Source organism: Oncorhynchus mykiss, chromosome 5, assembly GCF_057628025.1.
Source record: "Oncorhynchus mykiss isolate SJ-2025 chromosome 5, ASM5762802v1, whole genome shotgun sequence".
Classification (NCBI taxonomy): Eukaryota; Metazoa; Chordata; class Actinopteri; order Salmoniformes; family Salmonidae; genus Oncorhynchus; species Oncorhynchus mykiss.
Genome location: NC_143026.1, coordinates 46277532 through 46300383, shown reverse-complemented (window position 1 = coordinate 46300383; position 22852 = coordinate 46277532). Strand labels below are relative to the sequence as shown.

Below are 22852 nucleotides of genomic sequence, written 5' to 3'. Positions count from 1 at the left end.
GGTCCCGCCCCGCCGACCTTCTCCTCCAATGGGTTTTCGGAATGGGGCGAGTAGAGAGGATGCGAGGAGCATGCAATTGAGATTCTCCCCGAAATCACATAGCATATTCATTGCAGGTTTCTAGTTCTACATTCTACTTCCTTTTCTCAGTAGCATCGGGGTTTCATGATTGGCTCAGGCATACCATATAACATGGTTATAGACCATTGCTTACTGGCCATTTGAGACTCTCCACTTCGTTGAGCATCCGCCGAGGACAGTGCCCAGCTGCAGCAGGTAGAGAGGGAATGATAGACATTGCTGAAAATTCTTTACTACAATTCTGAGAGGAGAGCAAAGAAGACCAAGCTTCAAATACACCAGTCGTAGGATTCAGACAGATAAAGGGACATTTGTGCTTTTTTTTTAAACAATTATTCAATTCACTGTTTGTCCTTTTACCAACCAAGAAGCCTTTGTTTTTTGACTGAGTCATACACTGGGCAACACTGTCAGAAGAGCAACATGTCATTTTACAATATAACCCCGCCGCCCAAAAAATACTATTTGAATCCTATTTATTAATATGGATTCACTATTGCCAATATTTTTGTATGCATGATTTAAAGCCAGCTAGTCATTTATAGACAAGAGGACATCAGCATTGTCACGTTCTGACCTTAGTTCCTTTGCTTTGTCTTTGTTTTTGTATGGTTTTTGTATGGTTTCATTAAATATTACATCATGAACACTTACCACGCTGCGCTTTGGTCCGATCCTTCTTCCACCTCTGAAAACCCTTACAGAAACACCCACCACCAAAGGACCAAGCAGCGTGGTAACGAGCAGCAGCAGGAGAGGCAGCGATATTTGGAGATTCTGGACGGCAAAGGACCCTGGGCACAGTCAGGGGAATACTGCCGCCCCAAAGCAAAGCTGGAGGCAGCGAGAGCAGAGAGGCGCTGGTGTGAGGAAGCAGCACGGCAGCGTGGCTGGAAGCCCGAGAGGCAGCCCCAAAAATGTCTTGGGGGGGGGGGGGGGGGGCACACGGGGGGTGTGGTGAAGTCAGGTAGGAGACCTGCACCAACTTCCCGTGCTTACCGGGCAGGCACCGTGTTATGCGGTGGAGCATCCCAGCTCCCCGTATCGGAGTGGGCATCGGGCCAGGTGCCATGAAGCCGGCTCTGCGCATCTAGTCTCCAGTGTGTCTCCTCGGGCCGGCATACATTGCACCAGCCTTACGCATGGTGTCCCCAGTTCGCCAGCACAGCCCAGTGCGGGCTATTCTACGTCGCCGCAATGGCCTGGCTACGGGGTGCATTCAACTAGGTAAGGTTGGGCAGGCTCGGTGTTCAAGAGCTCCAGTGCGCCTTCACGGTCCGGTCTATCCGGTGCCACCTCCACGCACCAGCCCTCCGGTGGCAGCCCCCCTCACCAGGCTGTCTCTCCGTCTCCTTCCTACAGGTGCTCCCGCCTGTCCAGCGCCGCCTGAGCCTTCCTCCTGCCCAGCGCCGCCAGTCTCCCGTCTGCCCTGAGCCACCAGTCAGCTCGGAGCCGCCAGAGCCGCCAGTCAGCCAGGAGCCGCCAGAGCCACCAGCCAGCCAGGAGTTGCCAGAGCCGCCAGCCAGCCAGGAGCCGCCAGTCAGCCAGGAGCCGCCAGAGCCGCCAGGAGCCGCCAGTCAGACAGGAGCCGCCAGAGCTGTCAGTCAGCCAGGCAATGCCAGAATCGCCCTTCACTTTTTTGTGTTTTTGTGTTCGGCCTAGTATGGTTCTCAATCATAGGCAGGTGTCGTTAGTTGTCTCTGATTGAGAATCATACTTAGGTAGCCTGGGTTTCACTTTTGGATTGTGGGTGTTTGTTTTCCGTGTGAGTGTTTGGGCCACACGGTATTATTTCAGTTTTCGTTCGTTCACTTTATTGTTTTGTATTTCAGTGTTCAGTTTGTTTCATTAAATATGACATCATGAACACTTACCACGCTGTGCTTTGGTCTGATCCTTCTTCCACCTCTGAAAACCCTTACAAGCATCCTCACTACCCCATGATAGGTTTAGGTGTCTGATGCAGTTTTCTTGATAGATCAAGGGCTAGTGCATTGAGAACAAGGAGACAAAAATCTAAATATGGTTAACTGCATACTTGGAGTGTGTTTGAAAGTGGGCATTGCAAAAGAAGTGGATGGATCAATAGCGATGGATGTAACATCAGTGGATGGATCAATAGCGATGGGTGTAACTTCAATGGATGGATCAATAGCGACGGATGTAACATCAGTGGATGGATCAATAGCGATGGGTGTAACTTCAATGGATGGCTCAATAGCGACGGATGTAACATCAGTGGATGGATCAATAGCGATGGGTGTAACATCAGTGGATGGATCAATAGCGATGGGTGTAACATCAGTGGATGTATTAATAGCGATGGGTTTAACATCTGTGGATGGATCAATAGCGATGGAAACGGATTAGGCTTAGCTAAAATGCTACAGTTGTCAACAATCGAGTCGTTGTGAGGCCAAATCAGCCCCACAAAACAGTATTGAGTGGCAACAAACCTGCCCAATTAGCTGATTCGCTTTCCATATACCCACTTCTGTTGATCCTCCCACTTCTGTTGATCCTACCACTTCTGTTTACATGCCCACTTTCAGATTCACTCAGTCTATGCAGTTACCCATGACTCCAAAAATCACCTAACATATTCAATGCAGGCTTCTAGTTCTACATCCTACTTCCTGTTTGTCAGTATCATCGGGTCTCATGATTGGCTCAAGCATACCATGCAACTGATATGAACCAATCATAAAAAATAAAGGTATAGAGCATTATTTATTTACCATTTGGGACTCTTCACTTCAACACAGTATACATCCAAAGGTAAACAAAGTAAGTTTCCATTCATCAATCAGTTTTATTCGTTATCCATCATCCCAGTACCCCAGTACTATAGAAGAGCAATGCATTGATATTTCAACAATATATTTTATAAATAAATCAGACATTCTTTGATACAGTTTGTTAGTAGGACATAATAATAATGTTTAGTCCTATGGAATGAGGGTTCACTGGTGTGTTAGGCAGCAGCAAGGATGATTTTGCTGGGAAACAGCGCCTCCCTCTGGTTAAAGACCTGACCAACACCCTGTCCCTCTCACACACGTTACAATACCTCCCATTGGTTTGTGACACATGTGCCCTTGTCCAGAAACAACTCCTAGCCTCTTACCCCTTAGTGTGTGCGTTCTACACAACTTCCTAGCAGCTAGGGAGTTGTCTCTGGACATTACCAAACAGAGTAAACTGGTAACCTCAGAGAGTCTGTGACACTCGCGTCTCTCTATTCAGTGTCACAGGAATAAGATAGCAGTACGTAAAGATAACTCTGAAATTGGGATGTGTGGGTACTAGGTAGGCCTATTCTCTGTACACGCCTGCCCACAAGGCGTTAGAAATAGCGGCATCAAAGTTACAGTGCAAAGCAACAGTATTGATGTAATGGCTTATAAAGTAAGCACGTGGCCATTATTCATCCTCATCTCAAGTTTCCACATATTTTTAATCTGCTGGGGACAGAGTAATCTCGCTCGCCAGACTCAGGGAACTCTGCACAGTTGTGAGACGAGACTGCTTGCCGTGTGGGGTTTTAGGCTGGGTTTCTCCACATCACTTTGTGACATCGGCTGATGTAAAAAGGGCTTTATAAATACATTTGATTGATTGATTGACTGGGGACAGATTGACAAGAGACATATTGGAATGGAATGTAGGACTAAACCTGTTTCTTAAGCGGTTGGACTGTAGCTATCCAAACAATACACTCTGATATTGCCATACTCTCCTTCGACTTTCATCTGTGCGTGTGTCACATTGTGACCAATGCAGGACAGGTATGAAAACAGAGGGCCTCCGCACAGCAGACTGTATAGAAGGGATGGCGTTTGGCGCCCTCCAGTTGTCAGGGGCTGTCATAGGTGTGGGTGCTGGTCAACGGTCTAACAGGCAGACAAACTCGCGGAGCCCCTTCACTCACTTCCAGAATCCTGACACATTAAAGCTTTGATTACACACAGAGAAAATAACAAACAAACACAACGCATAGCTCTGACACAGTCAATGCACATTCAAATAAGGAATAATTCATACTTAAAATATGTATAATTTAAATTCCCCCCCAAAAAGGAAGTGGGAAACACATCTGGGACAGACAGGAGGTGTATCTCAATAGTCTAAAATAGATCCCGCTCCTGGTCTCCTCTCCTTTAACACAACAACACAACAGGTTAGGTGAAAGCAATACGGCTATGGCTGTTTTTCACTCGTCTCCACTCCTTTCATATCAGTGCAGATGAAGGAAAGACGACAAGCGAGGAAACCACTTCAGACTATTGCCCAATGCCCATCCAGATTCCTCTGGGCCTGCCCAGTCATGCGCCACCTCGTGGTCATACTATCCTATGACACCCCAGGATCAAAAACGTCAAAGCAGCATTCTCATATATAACCCCCAAAATGTATATATTCCTCTTTACAACATAACTATTGGTCTAATTGTTTTCTTCCACAAACACTTTTCCTCTTTAAACATTGTGAGCAACAAAACGATCATCACTAATAATAAATACACAAAATGGTGGATAGAGCTGGAGAGCAATGTCATCACTTCCTCTTCCTCCTCATCATCCCGGTGTGCACGTATGTAAGACGACAGACACACCAGACAGGAGACAAAGGGGAGGAACCTGGCAAACTACACTACCCATGATCCTCAGCGTGGTAGGAGAATCCTTCTCCCCTGGTCTCCACCATCGACTTCACACAGACAGGATGTTTGGCTTGCCGAACTGGCTCATGATTTGTTTGCTTGTTTTGAGAGGACACAGAGATAGAGTGTACACTGACAGTCGTCGGAGTGGAGACGGTAGAAGTGCATTTATGTGCTCTGAGAAAAATTACAGCATGACAGAAAATGTCTAGCCGCAAGAGAAGCAAGGATCAAAAACAGAAGTGTCCGGGTGGGATGAGAGTTTGAGGTACTTTGGTGGGAGACATGCCTAACGGGAGTGAGAGAGGGAGAGAGGGAAGAGACTGAGGGGAGAGAGGGAAGAGACTGAGGGGAGAGACTACGGGACAGTAGGGAGAGAGGGAAGAGACTGAGGGGAGAGAGGGAAGAGACTGAGGGGAGAGAGGGAAGAGACTGAGGGGAGAGACTACGGGACAGTAGGGAGAGAGGGAAGAGACTGAGGGGAGAGAGGGAAGAGACTGAGGGGAGAGACTACGGGACAGTAGGGAGAGAGGGAAGAGACTGAGGGGAGAGAGGGAAGAGACTGAGGGGAGAGACTACGGGACAGTAGGGAGAGAGGGAAGAGACTGAGGGGAGAGACTACGGGACAGAAGGGAGAGAGGGAAGAGACTGAGGGGAGAGAGGGAAGAGACTGAGGGGAGAGACTACGGGACAGTAGGGAGAGAGGGAAGAGACCGAGGGGAGAGACTACGGGACAGTAGGGAGAGAGGAAAGAGACTGCGGTGAGAGACTACGGGACAGAAGGGAGAGAGGGAAGAGACTGAGGGGAGAGAGGGAAGAGACTGCGGAGAGAGAGGGAAGAGTGAGGGGAGAGACTACGGGACAGAAGGGAGAGAGGGAAGAGACTGAGGGGAGAGACTATGGGACAGAAGCAAGAGAGGGAAGAGACTGAGGGGAGAGAGGGAAGAGACTGAGGGGAGACACTACAGGACAGTAGGGAGAGAGGGAAGAGACTGAGGGGAGAGACTACGGGACAGTAGGGAGAGACGGAAGAGACTGAGGGGAGAGAGGGAAGAGACTGAGGGGAGACACTACGGGACAGTAGGGAGAGAGGGAAGAGACTGAGGGGAGAGAGGGAAGAGACTGCGGGGAGAGACTACGGGACAGAAGGGAGTGAGGGGTGAAGGAGTAGGGTGTTATGGGACAGGGCCTGTGAATCTGAGTCGGTAAACTCACAGTGAAGGCACAGTGCTCTGTTTGTGTTGATCATTCATGCTGCTAAGAAGATGAAACAAGGAAGAAGAAGAACAAACAACGATGACGAAGAGAATGATCTTTGCCCTTTCCTCTCAACTCTCTTCGATCGTTTGGTTTGCTGCACCAGAGTCTGAGAGAGAGTTGAATTCCTTCTGAGGCACCAGAATATTACTCTGCTCATATTAAATCCGCCACAGAGACGGACAGAAGTTGGTGCTTTTCAATTCAGCGCTCTTTGTCCGGCTTTAAAATATCCACTATGCCATACCATTTAGGCCCAACCTGCACAATACTGACAGAAACCCTCCCCATCTAAATCAGAACCTTTCAGAATTAGAATCTTCTATCCCAGGTTCAGAACCTTTCAGAATCAGAATCTTCTATCCCAGGTTCAGAACCTTTCAGAATCAGAATCTTCTATCCCAGGTTCAGAACCTTTCAGAATCAGAATCTTCTATCCCAGGTTCAGAACCTTTCAGAATCAGAATCTTCTATCCCAGATTCAGAACCTTTCAGAATTAGAATCTTCTATCCCAGATTCAGAACCTTTCAGAATTAGAATCTTCTATCCCAGGTTCAGAACCTTTCAGAATCAGAATCTTCTATCCCAGGTTCAGAACCTTTCAGAATCAGAATCTTCTATCCCAGATTCAGAACCTTTCAGAATCAGAATCTTCTATCCCAGGTTCAGAACTTTCAGAATCATGTTTGAAACTGTGAGAGTTATGTGTTCTAGCGGCCGGTGGTTGGTTGAAGAAGGGGAGGAGAACCCCGTAAGGTAGTGAAGGGGAAGTCAGGAGAAAGCCGAGCGCAATCGTGGACATGACATAACATGATTAGCATTTTGATTTGCATTTTATTAGGAACTCGATGTTAAACATCATCGTTTATTTTTTTTAAAATATGTAAAGACTACTCTACAAATTAAATATATTTGGTGTAACGCAGACATATTTCAATATTATAGACAGCTTCTTCTCAGATCACCTTATGGCTGGCTGATTATTGATCTGCCAATGCTGGATCCCAGTTTCAACCACATGTGAATCTCCCTCCCCTGACATACAGCCTCTAGGCTTGCTGTACTGTATGTCTAACATGGATGGGCAGACCCCGCTCCACTAAAACCAATCTGTCATTTTGTGTAACAACAGAAGCCACTGTTCACTGACTGGGCATTGTGCAGGCTGGGCCTCAGATGGAGTGACCTCATCAACATTAGACAGACAAACCCGACAGACCAATAGGAGTGTTTCCTTTGTTCAATTCACGTTCCTTCATTGTGCCATGTTCATGTTCCTCTAACTAGTTTTTTTTTTTTTTTTTTAGATTTGGAGTAAGTTATTATGTTTTTGCATTCTGGAGACATGCCACATGCCCCTCTCAGCGAACAAGTTGTGTCCTTCCAGCGGGCGCTCCTCTTGGTCCAGGTCAGGTGACGCTCTGGGGTTGGGGGGGGGGGGGGGGTGAAGGGTCGGGGGAAGTGCCTCAGGGGTCAAAGGGCAAAGGTCGCTCTAGGTGTATCATGGGATAGGGTGTCAGATTGGCTTGTCATGTGTTCCAGATGAGACCCAGCTGCCCCTTTCTGGTTGCTGAGGTAACGAGGGGCGTGGGCTTAGAGAGAGCAGATAGGGGGGTTGTGGGAGTTAGACTTTTTCTGGGGGGAGGGAGAGTGACTTCAGGTATAGGGGTGTTTCTGTGTGTGTGGGGGGTGGATAGGGATGTTTTAGGAATATTGCCTGAAGGGAGGGGAGGGCAAAGAGTGACCAGATCAGATGTCACATTTACAGTTTCTGCTTCCCTGAGATGATGCTGCTGTAGAGCTCCTGGTGCAGCTCCACATAGCGCCCCCTGCTGGGGTCAAGGAAGTACAGTTTGTTTGACGTGATGCTTGGGTCAAAACCCTCCCGCCGCATCTCTGTCTTCTGGAACTTATAGGTGCCTGGAGGAGGAGAGTGAGGGAGAAGAGGAGAGGTGGTAGTGCGGTAGAGAAGTGTGCACTAGTTCACTACTTCCCACAAATCTAAAAGCATTGGATTGCCGGAGGCATGGGCTAGTGGGAGTTTACGCCACATTTCTTATACCAGTAATTTCATTTCAAAGTGAACAAATGCACACTTTGGGAAGAAGGAGAGATCATTGGGACACAGCTCCAGACTGAACCCACCTGTCTTGTTGACCTCGTTGAGGAAGCGTAGGAAGACGGGTCGTGCGTATGGCGGCAGGGCTTTCTCCAGATCCTTCCCAAACTTGTCCAGGTCTGTAGACCTCTCTGGGTCTGCTACGGCAGCCATCCCAGCCTTCCCCTCGGCTCCTGAGACAACATAAAACCCCAAAAGCTTTTATTTATTTTACGGTATGGTCATTTAATTAACCTCGATTTAACCAGGAAAAGACCACTGAGGTTATACAACTCTTTTGAAAGGGCGACCTGTACATACAACTAGTGAAAGATCAAATCATTCACATCTGCTGTAACAACCAAGAGGCGGCTGGAATTGCCTTAAAGAGGAAAACATGCTTTAGTGATGACATCATGGGGTCAAACATTCCAAAGCCTGTCTGCTGCTCGGTGCTCACCGCCACCACATTACCGCCAGTAGGCGACATGGTCGGTCGGCAAAGCACAGTCAAGCAGACAGACGTGACTAACAACATATCCTTGAGAGCGCAAAGCACACACCCGTGACACGCTATTGGCAGTCACAGCGCTGCAGTTCTTCCTCTTCTCCTCCCATCACCAGAACCGGGGAGAGTTTCACATAAGCTTTGAAGCTAACGTGGTGCTCTATTTCGACATGGCGACTCAGTCCGACGCCCCTCGTAGAACGGCAAAGTGCTTCCTTTGACACATTCTGTTTGGTCACATGCAGAAGAAACAACGATTGATACACTCTCTTGGCTGTGTGGCTGGGTTTGTCCAAAGAAAGTTAAAAAAGTGCCAGGGTATCTATGACCCTTTCCGTGGGGAAACTATAATGATTAAGAGGTGGGGGAGGGTAACATGGATTATGTCCCCAATGCTGAAAAAAAAAGAGCCGTGCTGACCTAGGGGGTTCTAGCATCCTTAGGTCATTTATATAGTAGCAGGCTCAAGGGGGTGGGGTTTCCACTTCACCCAGTTCAATAAGGGGGGGGGGGGGGGGGGTAATCAGCCAGTCCAGGTCACAACAGGTAATATAGATCGCACGCACACCTCTCCTGTTTGTGCAGCCCGCTTCCTCTTTTATCCCCAAGCACTCCATGGCTTAATGATCCACAGGCTTGCCTCGTTGGGGAAGGAAGTCCATATAAGGCTCGTGGGGTGGAGCCAGCGGGCTGCAAGATATCTCCCTTCAATCACCACTCCCCTCACCTCTCCTTGCCTTCTGCCCAAATATATATACCGTTCTGAGAATATGAAATATACTTATTCATGTCACTGAGGGAGAGATGGGAATGTATAATGTTTACATTCTGTCCGGATATGTTATTGTTAGCCATCAAGGATCCTATGGGAGGAAAATAGACAGTCTGGTACGAGTAAACATGACAGCCGTGAGTTGGGGAGGAGTGAGCACTTTGGGGCAGAGGTCAGGTCAAATGAATTGAGGAAGAACAGATATCACTAAGGCTCTGCCTAGCAAGAGAGATGCATCGGCTGTTCAGATGTGTAGGAGGAGACTCAGCATAGGAGAAAGGGTTAAATACCAGCGCTTGTGTCATTATGTATTTTATCTTATGCAGCTGTGTGTGAATAAACTTGGTTTGAGATTTATTAAGCATCCGTGAGTTTTAATAGGTTCATTTAGAACCTAACAAAACTGAACAAAAATAGAAATGCAACATGTAAAGTGTTGGTCCTTGTTTCATGAGCTGAAATAAAAGATCCCAGAAATGTTCCACACGCACAAAAAGCTTATTTCTCTCCAATTTCTCTCCAAGGTGCACCTGTGTATAATAAAAGGCCACTAAACTGTGCCGTTTTGTAACACAACACAATGCCACAGACGTCTCAAGTTTTGAGGGAGTGTGCAATTGGCATGCAGACTGCAGGAATGTCCACCAGAGCTGTTGCCAGATAATGTAATGTTAATTTCTCTACCATAAGCTGACTCCAACGTCAGTGTTACAGAATTTGGCAGTAGGTCCAACCAGCCTAATAACTGAAGAGCACGTGTAACCACACCAGCCCAGAACCTCAACATCCGGCTTCTTTATCGGCGGGATCGTCAGAGGGGGGAGGGTGGGTGCTGAGGAGTATTTGTGTCTGTAATAAAGCCCTTTTGTGGGGAAAAACTCATTCTGATTGAATGGGCCTGGCTCTACAGTGGGTGGGTCTGATTCCCAAGGGTGGGGTCCTATGCCGTCCCAGGCCCACCCATGGATGTGCTGCTGCCCAGTCATGTGAAACCCATAGATTAGGGCCTAATGACTTTATTTCAACTGACTCATTTCCTTATTTGAACTGTAGCTCAGCAAAATCTGAGAAATTGTTGCATGTTGCATTTATATTTTTGTTCAGTATATATACTGTATATATCTATATATAAGATATGTGTTACTGTACCTGGGACCTCGACTCCGTAGACCACCACGTCCTTCATGTCCAATAGACGACTCAACGTCCCCTCCACTTCCGTGGTCGACACGTTCTCTCCCTTCCAGCGGAACGTGTCCCCAGTACGGTCCTTAAAGTACATGTAGCCATACTGGTCCATGATGAGGACATCGCCTTGAGGGAGACAGGGGTAATAAGCATAAGAATGTGTGTGTGTGTGTGTGTGTGTGTGTGTGTGTGTGTGTGTGTGTGTGTGTGTGTGTGTGTGTGTGTGTGTGTGTGCGTGCGTTTGTAAAGTACAAGTAACCGTACTGGTCCATGATGCCTCAACACCACAGAATGTGTGTGAGAGAGAGAGAGAGAAAACAAGAGAGAGAGAGAGAGAGAGAGAGAGAAAACAAGAGAGAGAAAACAAGAGAGAGAAAACAAGAGAGAGAGAGAGAGAGAGAGAAAACAAGAGAGAGAAAACAAGAGAGAGAAAACAAGAGAGAGAGACAGATAAAAAAAGGGGAAAGTGAGAAAGAGGGAGAAAAGGATACAGCGTGAGAGAGCGAGAGATTGATTGATTGATTGATAGAGACAGGGGGATCTATGATTAAGTTTAGTAGCCTTTTACCTGACAGATAGGCACTGTCTCCCTTCTTGAAGACGTTGTTAGCGATCTTCTTGGTGGTGGCTCCTTCGTTCACGTAGCCATCAAACCTTCTCAGGGGATCATTCTGAATGATCCTACCCACCAACTGGCCGGGCTCACCTAGACAGACAGACAGACAGACAGACAGACAGACAGACAGACAGACAGACAGACAGACAGAGAGACAGAGAGACAGAGAGAGAGAGAGAGAGAGAGAGAGAGAGAGAGAGAGAGAGAGAGAGAGAGAGAGAGAGAGAGAGAGAGAGAGAGAGAGAGCGAGACAGAGACAGAGAGTCTATTACATAAAGCAACAGGCCTGGCCAACTCAACTACTGCAAACACAACAAACACAACATTTTAGTCACAGCGACCTTTTGTGCAACCTTGCTGCTTTTGTTAACAAATGTATACTTGGTTTACTTAACCAAGTACACACAGTCTGCGGTTGTCCATTCCACCAATTTGCTTTGGGTTTTGCTTCTCCTAATATACATTGGTGAACTAAAATGTGACTTTATAGGTGGGCAAAACTAAATATTCAACCACTGTAAAGAAAAAAAAAGAAGGTATAAATAGGTATTGAATGGGTATAGGGCGGGGACGTACCAGGCTTGCATGGGATGCAGACTCCATCGGGCCCTCTAGTGAGCTCCATAGTCTCTTCGTCCACCTTCACCAGTCTGATGGGGTAGATGAAGGGGAGGATCTGGCTGTTGAACCCGCACGCTCCCGTCTGGTGGATAGATAGCATTACTACGACATTACCACACTGTAACATCAACCCAACTAACATCTAGTGGGTACACTACAGGGTTGTGCGGTAGATGAAAGGGGAGGATCTGGCTACTGGACCCGCTACGCTACCGTCTGACAATAGAGGCAACACTACCAGATACAACTACTGGTCAACCCAAACTACTGGTCAACCCAATTCAACTACTGTTACAGAAAAAACGGTGCACTGAAACTCTGTTAACCTTTCAGCCAATAGCTACGTAGGTCAGACGAGGCAAATCAATGGGAGAAATTCAATGTAGAGTGACATTTAATACAGTATTTTACTCCTGATGATTAAATACCATACAATAAACGACAAGACTGGTGAGTTCTTTGAGCCCCGTGAGAACATAATTAAGACCAGGCAGCGTTACAAAGTGGACGTCGATCCCCATGGATTAGATTCTATAGTAAAAGACCAGAACATGCCCCGTGAGAGCCACTACACCATATCATCTGAGATCTAGGTTTGTGCTAGAACCAAAATGTCCGCCTCAACGCCTCACCATGTTGCCGAAGTTGCCTAGGCTGCAGTTGCACTCTGTGGCGCCATAGAACTCTGCTATCTGTGGCACGTTGAAGCGAGAGGTGAACTCCTCCCAGATGGACTGGCGCAGGCCGTTACCCAGCGCCATGCGGACCCGGTGTTGCCGCTCTATGTCCTTTACTGGCTGGTTCAACAGGTACCGGCAGATCTCCCCGATGTACTGGACAATCTGGAGAACAGTGTCAATCAGTCAGTCAATCCATCAATCACCAGCACAGCGAGACAAGGGGGTATGAGTGAGGAACTACAACCCCTGGCCACACACACACACCACTCTTAACACCCTTACTTTATTATTCCACAAATCTTCTTGAGCTACAGTACCGTTCAAAAGTTTGGGGTCACTTAGAAAGGTCCTTGTTTTTGAAAGAAAAGCTACTTTTTTTGTCCATTAAAATAACATAAAATTGATCAGAAATACAGTGTAGACATTGTTAATGTTGTAAATGACTATTGTAGCTGGAAACGGCAAAATTTATATGGAATATCTACATAGGCGCACAGAGGCCCATTATCAGCAACCATCCGTCCTGTGTTCCAATGGCACATTGTGTTAGCTAACAGCGCAAACTGTCTCTAAACAGAATAGATTGAGGAGTGGGAGGCCCCGGTGCACAACTGAGCAAGAGGACAAGTACATTAGTGTCTAGTTAGAGAAACAGACACCTCACAAGTCCTCAACTGGCAGCTTCATTAAATAGTACCCAAAACACCAGTCTCAATGTCAACAGTGAAGAGGCGACTCCGGGATGCTGACCTTCTAGGCAGAGTTGCAAAGAGAAAGCCATATCTATGTCCAGTGTCTGTGTTATTTTGCCCATCTTAATATTTTATTTTTAATGGCCAGTCTGAGATAAGGCTTTTTCTTTGACACTCTCCTAGAAGGCCAGCATCCCGGAGTCACATCTTCACTGTTGATGTTGACACTGGTGTTTTGCAGGTACTATTTAATGAAGCTGCCAGTTGAGGACTTGTGAGGTGTCTGTTTCTCAAACTAGACACTCTAATGTACTTGTCCTCTTGCTCAGTTGTGCACCGGGGCCTCCCACTCCTCCGTCTATTCTGTTTAGAGACAGTTTGCGCTGTTCTGTGAAGGGAGTAGTACACAGCGATGTATGAGATGTTCAGTTTCTTGGCAATTTCTAGCATGGAATAGCTTTCCTTTCTCAGAACAAGAATAGACTGATGAGTTTCAGAAGAAAGTTCTTTGTTTCTGGCAATTTTGAGCCTGTAATCGAACCCATAAAATGCTGATGCTCCAGATACTCAACTAGTCTTTAATCAGCACACCAGTTTTCAACTGTGCTAACATAATTGCAAAAGGGTTTTCTAATGATCAATTAGCCTTTTAAAATTATAAACTTGGATTAGCTAACACAACGTGTCATTGGAACACAGGAGTGATGGTTGCTGATAATGGGTCTCTGTATGCCTATGTAGATATTCCATAAACATTATGCAGTTTCCAGCTACTATAGTCATTTACAACAATAACTACACTGTATTTCTGATCAATTTGATGTTATTTTAAATGGACAAAAAAAAGTTGCTTTTCTATCCAAAGCAAGGACATTTCTACGTGACCCCAAACTTTTGAACGGTAGTGTATCTGTGGGTCCTTCTGTAGAAAAACAGACAACAACCGGCTTTTATAATGCTGTCTACAACCCTTTGCAGAGCCCTTACCCGAAACCATTACCTCAAATTTCACTACTTAGACATCCTGAACAGATTTCTCCCAGACCCCCTAATCCTAAAACCAAATCTCCCTGCGCTATCGTTGAGCTTTTCTGTAGATAAACATCAGCCCAGTGGAACAATACATTAACAACGCTACCTTCTAAACCAAACTAACCCAAAACATGTACAGTATCTCCTCTCAGTCTCTACTGATCCCAATTTTCCTTTTCTGTACAGATTTATCCTCCAGTCTCTGAGCTACTCTGTACTCATTAGGCTACGGAGTTAGATAGCTTACCATGCGGAGTGTGTGTGTGTGTGTGGCTCACCGTGCAGTTATACTTGGCACAGTCATCCCAGAACCGGGAGGCAGAGAACTTCTTCTTGATGACCACTGTCATGCCATGGATCAGGCACTGCCCCACGCCGACTATGTTACCTGGGCAACATATGTATGTGTTTAGTATTTCAGAGGTAACACACACACACACACACACACGGACACCTATAGCCACGGAAAGTAGTTTGCTGGGTGGGCGATGCTGAATTTGTTTTTATTTTGCCTGCGCTATTCATAAAAAGAAAAATAGAGTTCTGAATATTTGTTTTTAGTCTGATTTTTCAGGCGGTGCTGCAGCGACCTCAGCACCCCTACTTTCCGCGACTATGACTGACACGCACACACACGCATGCACGCACACACATTTAGCTTCACCCTCTCAAGCACACACTCGCACCTACACATGCACGTACACAGACACGCACAGGCATGTGCAGACACACACACCACGTGCAGACACACACACACACACACACACACCACACCCGCACTCGCAGCACTGTTACCTGCAGAGTGGTAGAGTGGAAGGCAATCGTACATCACATCATCAGACGTCATCCCGAAGCCATAGTATACCAACGCTGCCATGCGGTAGTACCTGTCAAGCACAGGTGGGAGAGAGAGAGACAGTTAGAAGAGGGGGAAGGAGGGATGGAGTGAGAGACAGTTAGAAGAGGGGGAAGGAGGGATGGAGTGAGAGACAGTTAGAAGAGGGGGAAGGAGGGATGGATGAGAGACAGTTAGAAGAGGGGGAAGGAGGGATGGAGTGAAAGAGAGAGAGACAGAAGAGGGAGAAGGAGGGATAGAGTGAAAGAGAGAGAGACAGTTAGAAGAGGGGGAAGGAGGGATGGAGTGAGAGACAGTTAGAAGAGGGGGAAGGAGGGATGGATGAGAGACAGTTAGAAGAGGGGGAAGGGGGGATGGAGTGAAAGAGAGAGAGACAGTTAGAAGAGGGGGAAGGAGGGATGGAGTGAAAGAGAGAGACAGTTAGAAGAGGGGGAATGAGGGATGGAGTGAAAGAGAGAGACAGTTAGAAGAGGGGGAAGGAGGGATGGAGTGAAAGAGAGAGACAGTTAGAAGAGGGGGAAGGAGGGATGGAGTGAAAGAGAGAGACAGTTAGAAGAGGGGGAAGGAGGGATGGAGGGAAAGAGAGAGACAGTTAGAAGAGGGGGAAGGAGGGGTGGAGTGAAAGAGAGAGATCCAGTGCCTTCAGAAAGTATTTACACCTTGACTTTTTCCACATTTTGTTTTTGTTACAAGTCTGACTTGAAAATGGATTCAATTGAGATTTGTCGTCACTGGCCAACACACAATACCCCACAATGTCAAAAGTGGATTTATGTTTTCCGAAAGTTTTACAGATGAATTAAAAATGAAAAGCTGAAATGTCTTGGGTCAATAAGTGTTCAACGCCTTTGTTCTCACAAAACTAAATAATTTCAGGAGTTAAAATGTGCTTAACAATTCACATCATAAGTTGCATGGACTCTGTGTGCAATACTTGTGTTTAACATGATTTTAGAATGACGTCCTCATCTCTGTACCCCACACAGATAATTGTAAGGTCCCTCAGTCGAACAGTGAATTTCAAACACAGTTTCAACCACAAAGACCCGGGAGGTTTTCCAATGACTCGCAAAGAAGGGCTCCTATTGACAGATGGGTACACATTTAAAAAGCATACACTGAATATCCCTTTGAGCATGGTGAAGTTATTCATTACACTTTGGATGGAGTATCAATACACCAAGGCACTGCAAACATACAGGCATCCTTCCTAACTCAGTTGCCAGAGAGGAAGGAAACGGTTCAGGGATTTGATCATGACACCAGTGGTGACTTTAAAACTGTTACAGAGTTTAATGGCTGTGATAAGAGAAAACTGAGGATGGATCAACAACATTGTAGTTACTCCACAATACTAACCTAATTGACAGAGTGAAAAGAAGGAAGCCTGTACAACATTTTTAGAAATCCAAAACATGCATCCTGTTTGCAACAAAGCACTAAAGTAATACTGCATGGGCAAAGCAGTTCACTTTTTGTCCTGAATACAAATAGTTGAGTACCACTTTCCACATTATCAAGCAAAGTGGTGGCTGAATCATGTTATGGGTATGCTTGTAATCATTAAGGACTGGTGAGTTTTATGGGATAAAAAAGAAACAGAATGGAGCTAAGCACGGGCAAAATTCTAGAGGAAAACTTGGTTCAGTCTGCTTTCCACCAGACACTGGGGGATTAATTCATCTTTCAGCAGGACAATAACCTAAAACACAAGGCAAAATCTACACTGGAGGTGATTAACAACCAATTTGACAGAGCTTGAAGAATTTTGAAAATAATAATAAGCAAATGTTGCACAATCCAGGTGAGAATATCTCTTAAAGACTTACCCAGAAAGACGCAGCTGTAATCACTGCCAAAGGTGCTTCTACAAAGTATTGACTCAGGGGTGGGAATACTTATGTACAGTGGGGCAAAAAAGTATTTAGTCAGCCACCAATTGTGCAAGTTCTCCCACTTAAAAAGATGAGAGGCCTATAATTTTCATCATAGGTACACTTCAACTATGACAGGCAAAATGAAGAAAAAAAATCCAGAAAATCACATTGTAGGATTTTTTATGAATTTATTTGCAAATGATGGTGGAAAATAAGTATTTGGTCACCTACAAACAAGCAAGATTTCTGGCTCTCACAGACCTGTAACTTCTTCTTTAAGAGGCTCCTCTGTCCTCCACCTGTATTAATGGCACCTGTTTGAACTTGTTATCAGTATAAAAGACACCTGTCCACAACCTCAAACAGTCACACTCCAAACTCCACTATGGCCAAGACCAAAGAGCTGTCAAAGGACACCAGAAACAAAATTGTAGACCTGCACCAGGCTGGGAAGACTGAATCTGCAATAGGTAAGCAGCTTGGTTTGAAGAAATCAACTGTGGGAGCAATTATTAGGAAATGGAAGACATACAAGACCACTGATAATCTCCCTCGATCTGGGGCTCCAAGCAAGATCTCACCCTGTGGGGTCAAAATGATCACAAGAACGGTGAGCAAATATCCTAGAACCACACGGGGGGACCTAGTGAATGACCTGCAGAGAGCTGGGACCAAAGTAACAAAGCCTACCATCAGTAACACACTACGCCGCCAGGGACTCAAATCCTGCAGCGCCAGACGTGTCCCCCTGCTTAAGCCAGTACATGTCCAGGCCCGTCTGAAGTTTGCTAGAGAGCATTTGGATGATCCAGAAGAAGATTGGGAGAATGTCATATGGTCAGATGAAACCAAAATATAACTTTTTGGTAAAAACTCAACAAGTCGTGTTTGGAGGACAAAGAATGCTGAGTTGCATCCAAAGAACACCATACCTACTGTGAAGCATGGGGGTGGAAACATCATGCTTTGGGGCTGTTTTTCTGCAAAGGGACCAGGACGACTGATCCGTGTAAAGGAAAGAATGAATGGGGCCATGTATCGTGAGATTTTGAGTGAAAACCTCCTTCCATCAGCAAGGGCATTGAAGATGAAACGTGGCTGGGTCTTTCAGCATGACAATGATCCCAAACACACCGCCCGGGCAACGAAGTAGTGGCTTCGTAAGAAGCATTTCAAGGTCCTGGAGTGGCCTAGCCAGTCTCCAGATCTCAACCCCATAGAAAATCTTTGGAGGGAGTTGATAGTCCGTGTTGCCCAGCAACAGCCCCAAAACATCCCTGCTCTAGAGGAGATCTGCATGGAGGAATGGGCCAAAATACCAGCAACAGTGTGTGAATACCTCGTGAAGACTTACAGAAAACGTTTGACCTCTGTCATTGCCAACAAAGGGTATATAACAAAGTATTGAGATAAACTTTTGTTATTGACCAAATACTTATTTTCCACCATAATTTGCAAATAAATTCATTAAAAATCCTACAATGTGATTTTCTGGATGTTTTTTTCTCATTTTGTCTGTCATAGTTAAAGTGTACCTATGATGAAAATTACAGGCCTCTCTCATCTTTTTAAGTGGGAGAACTTGCACAATTGGTGGCTGACTAAATACTTTTTTTGTCCCACTGTAAATTACATATTACTGTATTTCATTTTGAATAAATGTGCTAAAATCTTATAAACACGTTTTCACTTTGTCATTATGTGGTATTGTGTGTAGACGGGTGAGAAAATACATCTATACATTTTTTAAATTCAGGCTGTAACACAACAAAATGTGCAATAAGTCAAGGGGCAGTAATACTTCCTGAAGGCACGATCGATCGATAGATCGATAGATCGATAGAGCACCCGCACTCGTCTTTCTACAAACACTCCTCTTTGAAAAGGAGCTCCTCAGAGATAGTGTAGAGAAAGACAAGAAAAAAAGAGAGGGAGTGAGTGAGTGAGAGAGAATAGAGAGAGAGAATAGAGAGAGAGAGAGAGAGAGAGAGAGAGAGAGAAGAGGAGCTACTTAGTGCCTACCTGCTGTGAACCACGATGGCAGCTTTGGGCATCCCAGTGGTCCCAGATGTGTAGATGTAGAACAGACGATCTGTAAGACAGAGACAAGAAATCAATAAACACATACAAAAACAAATAAGGGAAAAACAGTCAAAATAAAGGAAATACAATAGAAAACAGTGGACAAACCAGTACAACTATGGGCTTGATTGATCTTGCCTGGCTAGCGCAATGGAAGCAATGGAATAGTCCCGAAAGTGGAAACACTGCACTTCAGACAGGTTCAATCAAATGTTCAAAATATTTGTAAGAATAAACTATTTGAGCCCAGGTCTGGCTCCTTATACAGTGTCTGAGTGTGATTGGATGGATATTTTGAGTGACAGATTGACTGACCTGTGAAGCAGCGGTCTGGGCGGCTGGGCAGGTGGATGGGGGCAGCGTCCAGAAGAGGCTCCAGGCACTCTGTCCCCACAGGAACCTGTTTGGGGTCCCAGTCCCCTGAACACAGCATCTGCACTGTCTTCCCCATGGAACTGTGTACCTCACACATGGCTGGACGACGGAGGGAGAGGAGGGAGGGAGGGATGGGGAGGAAGAGGAGGGAGGGAGGGATGGGGAGGGACAGAGGGAGGGAGTGGGAGAGAGAAAGAGAGAGAGAGAGAGAAATGACAGGAGAGAGTGAGTTAAAAGTTAATTTCACAGAAACAGAGACACAAATAAAATAAAAACCTACTCGGTCTGCATTCTCTCAGCAGGAAAATATGCTGACTGCATTTGGCATGTTTAAAACGCAGAGGGATGCAGGGTTTCCTGACTTAAACATATAAACCAACGGATAAAAGATAAGACTTGATATATACTGTATGCTTTATCATTAGTCTGAACAGGACCCCACATCTCTACATAGTTAATAGTCATGTGTCCTTCCTCTTTTTACTATAGATTAGACGTCTCTCTCTCCTTTCTCTGTCATCCTCCATCTGTCGAGGCTCCTCGTCTGTGTATTCCAGTTCAAATATAATAAAGGCTGGCCTGCAAATTTGGAACACTTCCTCCTCGTGTTCGTAGGCAGACATGTTGGACGCGTAAACACGTCGGAAACGTAGTAGTTTGAAAGAAAATATATATACAGTGCCTTGCGAAAGTATTCGGCCCCCTTGAACTTTGCGACCTTTTGCCACATTTCAGGCTTCAAACATAAATATATAAAACTGTATTTTTTTGTGAAGAATCAACAACAAGTGGGACACAATCATGAAGTGGAACGACATTTATTGGATATTTCAAACTTTTTTAACAAATCAAAAACTGAAAAATTGGTCGTGCAAAATTATTCAGCCCCCTTAAGTTAATACTTTGTAGCGCCACCTTTTGCTGCGATTACAGCTGTAAGTCGCTTGGGGTATGTCTCTATCACTTTTGCACATCGAGAGACTGAAATTTTTTCCAATTCCTCCTTGCAAAACAGCTCGAGCTCAGTGAGGTTGGATGGAGAGCATTTGTGAACAGCAGTTTTCAGTTCTTTCCACAGATTCTCGATTGGATTCAGGTCTGGACTTTGACTTGGCCATTCTAACACCTGGATATGTTTATTTTTGAACCATTCCATTGTAGATTTTGCTTTATGTTTTGGATCATTGTCTTGTTGAAAGACAAATCTCCGTCCCAGTCTCAGGTCTTTTGCAGACTCCATCAGGTTTTCTTCCAGAATGGTCCTGTATTTGGCTCCATCCATCTTCCCATCAATTTTAACCATCTTCCCTGTCCCTGCTGAAGAAAAGCAGGCCCAAACCATGCCACCACCATGTTTGACAGTGGGGATGGTGTGTTCAGGGTGATGGGCTGTGTTGCTTTAATGCCAAACATAACGTTTTGCATTGTTGCCAAAAAGTTCAATTTTGGTTTCATCTGACCAGAGCACGTTCTTCCACATGTTTGGTGTGTCTCCCAGGTGGCTTGTGGCAAACTTTAAACGACACTTTTTATGGATATCTTTAAGAAATGGCTTTCTTCTTGCCACTCTGTCCAATGGACAGAGTCTCCCACCTCAGCTGTAGATCTCTGCAGTTCATCCAGAGTGATCATGGGCCTCTTGGCTGCATCTCTGATCAGTCTTATCCTTGTATGAGCTGAAAGTTTAGAGGGACGGCCAGGTCTTGGTAGATTTGCAGTGGTCTGATACTCCTTCCATTTCAATATTATCGCCTGCACAGTGCTCCTTGGGATGTTTAAAGCTTGGGAAATCTTTTTGTATCCAAATCCGGCTTTAAACTTCTTCACAACAGTATCTCGGACCTGCCTGGTGTGTTCCTTGTTCTTCATGATGCTCTCTGCGCTTTTAACGGACCTCTGAGACTATCACAGTGCAGGTGCATTTATACGGAGACTTGATTACACACAGGTGGATTGTATTTATCATCATTAGTCATTTAGGTCAACATTGGATCATTCAGAGATCCTCACTGAACTTCTGGAGAGAGTTTGCTGCACTAAAAGTAAAGGGGCTGAATAATTTTGCACGCCCAATTTTTCAGTTTTTGATTTGTTAAAAAAGTTTGAAATATCCAATAAATGTCGTTCCACTTCGTGATTGTGTCCCACTTGTTGTTGATTCTTCACAAAAAAATACAGTTTTATATCTTTATGTTTGAAGCCTGAAATGTGGCAAAAGGTTGCAAAGTTCAAGGGGGCCGACTACTTTCGCAAGGCACTGTATATTAGCTAGCTAGTGGACACGTTGTTGTGGACTGGCTAGACTGCTTCTGAACCAAATGAAATCAAATTGCATTTGTCACACGGGCCGAATACAAAAGGGTATAGACTTCACCGTGACATGCTTGCTTTACAAGCCCTTCCCAAGAGAATGCAGAGCGATGCAGAGTAAAATAATAATAATACAATTTTAACAGAAGAGGAATAAAATCAAATACACAAGAATGGAGTTATATACAGGGAGTATCAGTACCAGATCAATGAGCAGGGGTACGAGATATTGGAGGTAGATATGTACATGAAAGCAGGGTAAAGTGACTAGGCATCAGGATAGATAGATAGATAATAATAAGTGGTGGCTGCATCATGTTATGGGTATGCTTGTAATGGTTAAGGACTGGGGAGTTTTCACAGGATAAAAAAATAAACAGAATGGAGCTAAGCACAGGCAAGATCCTAGAGGATAACCTGGTTCAGTCTGCTTTCCACCAGACACTGGGAGATGAATTCACCTTTCAGAAGGACAATAAACTAAAGTGACTAGGTATCAGGATAGATAATAATAAGAGTAAAATAAAAGAGAGAGTAACAGCAGCATATAAGGACCATAAAAGTGTGTACAGTATGTGTGTGTCGCGCAGTAGCGAGAGGAACGAGGAAGTACAAGGCAATATGCTTGCGGCAGAAATTATAGCTTGAGTTCAACAAAATGGATTATAACGTTGCAGATAAAGTTAGGAATGACACAATTTTAGAATTAAAACTAACAAAATGTGGAAAAAGTCAAGGGGTCTGAATACTTTCCGAATGCACTGTTTGTCTGCAAAACCTGCCCATGGTGTATACAATTTCCTTAAAACAAAGGCTTTCAGCCAGAGGTGGCACCACAGGTCCCAGAGTGGTTTGGGGAGAAGAAAATAAATAGCTGGGCCCAGTAGTTTTTCCTGATCTGGTAACGGAACCAGGTAAAACTACAGACCTCATACAGTATAATGTGATTCATCTTTTGTAAAAAGGTTTAATATGGGCTATGATGGGACCACAGTTTTTCTAATCAGGTCACACGGTTTTGAGAAACTCCTCGGGGAGGATGAAAACCCTGTCAAACTGCGGCAACCTTGTACTTGTTCATATGAATGATATTTTAAGGACTTGCGGGGGTTCCTATACACAGACACAAAGGAAGCAACATGA

General features: G+C 45.2%; 1 protein-coding gene across 1 annotated transcript in view; it reads right to left on the bottom strand.

Moving 5' to 3' along the window:
- Positions 1–6816: 6816 nt before the first annotated feature.
- The window catches only part of LOC110523945 (long-chain fatty acid transport protein 4), a 28862-nt gene continuing 12826 nt past the window's right edge, over positions 6817–22852 (bottom strand). Inside the window, exons 4-13 of the mRNA XM_036977677.2 lie at positions 19340–19498; positions 18965–19034; positions 15005–15096; positions 14488–14597; positions 12438–12647; positions 11761–11887; positions 11137–11274; positions 10530–10694; positions 8148–8294; positions 6817–7922 (exon numbers count right to left, since the gene is read on the bottom strand). Coding sequence (XP_036833572.2) covers positions 7765–7922; positions 8148–8294; positions 10530–10694; positions 11137–11274; positions 11761–11887; positions 12438–12647; positions 14488–14597; positions 15005–15096; positions 18965–19034; positions 19340–19498 — 1376 coding nt within the window. The 3' untranslated portion in view covers positions 6817–7764. The remainder of the gene's footprint in view (positions 7923–8147; positions 8295–10529; positions 10695–11136; positions 11275–11760; positions 11888–12437; positions 12648–14487; positions 14598–15004; positions 15097–18964; positions 19035–19339; positions 19499–22852) is intronic.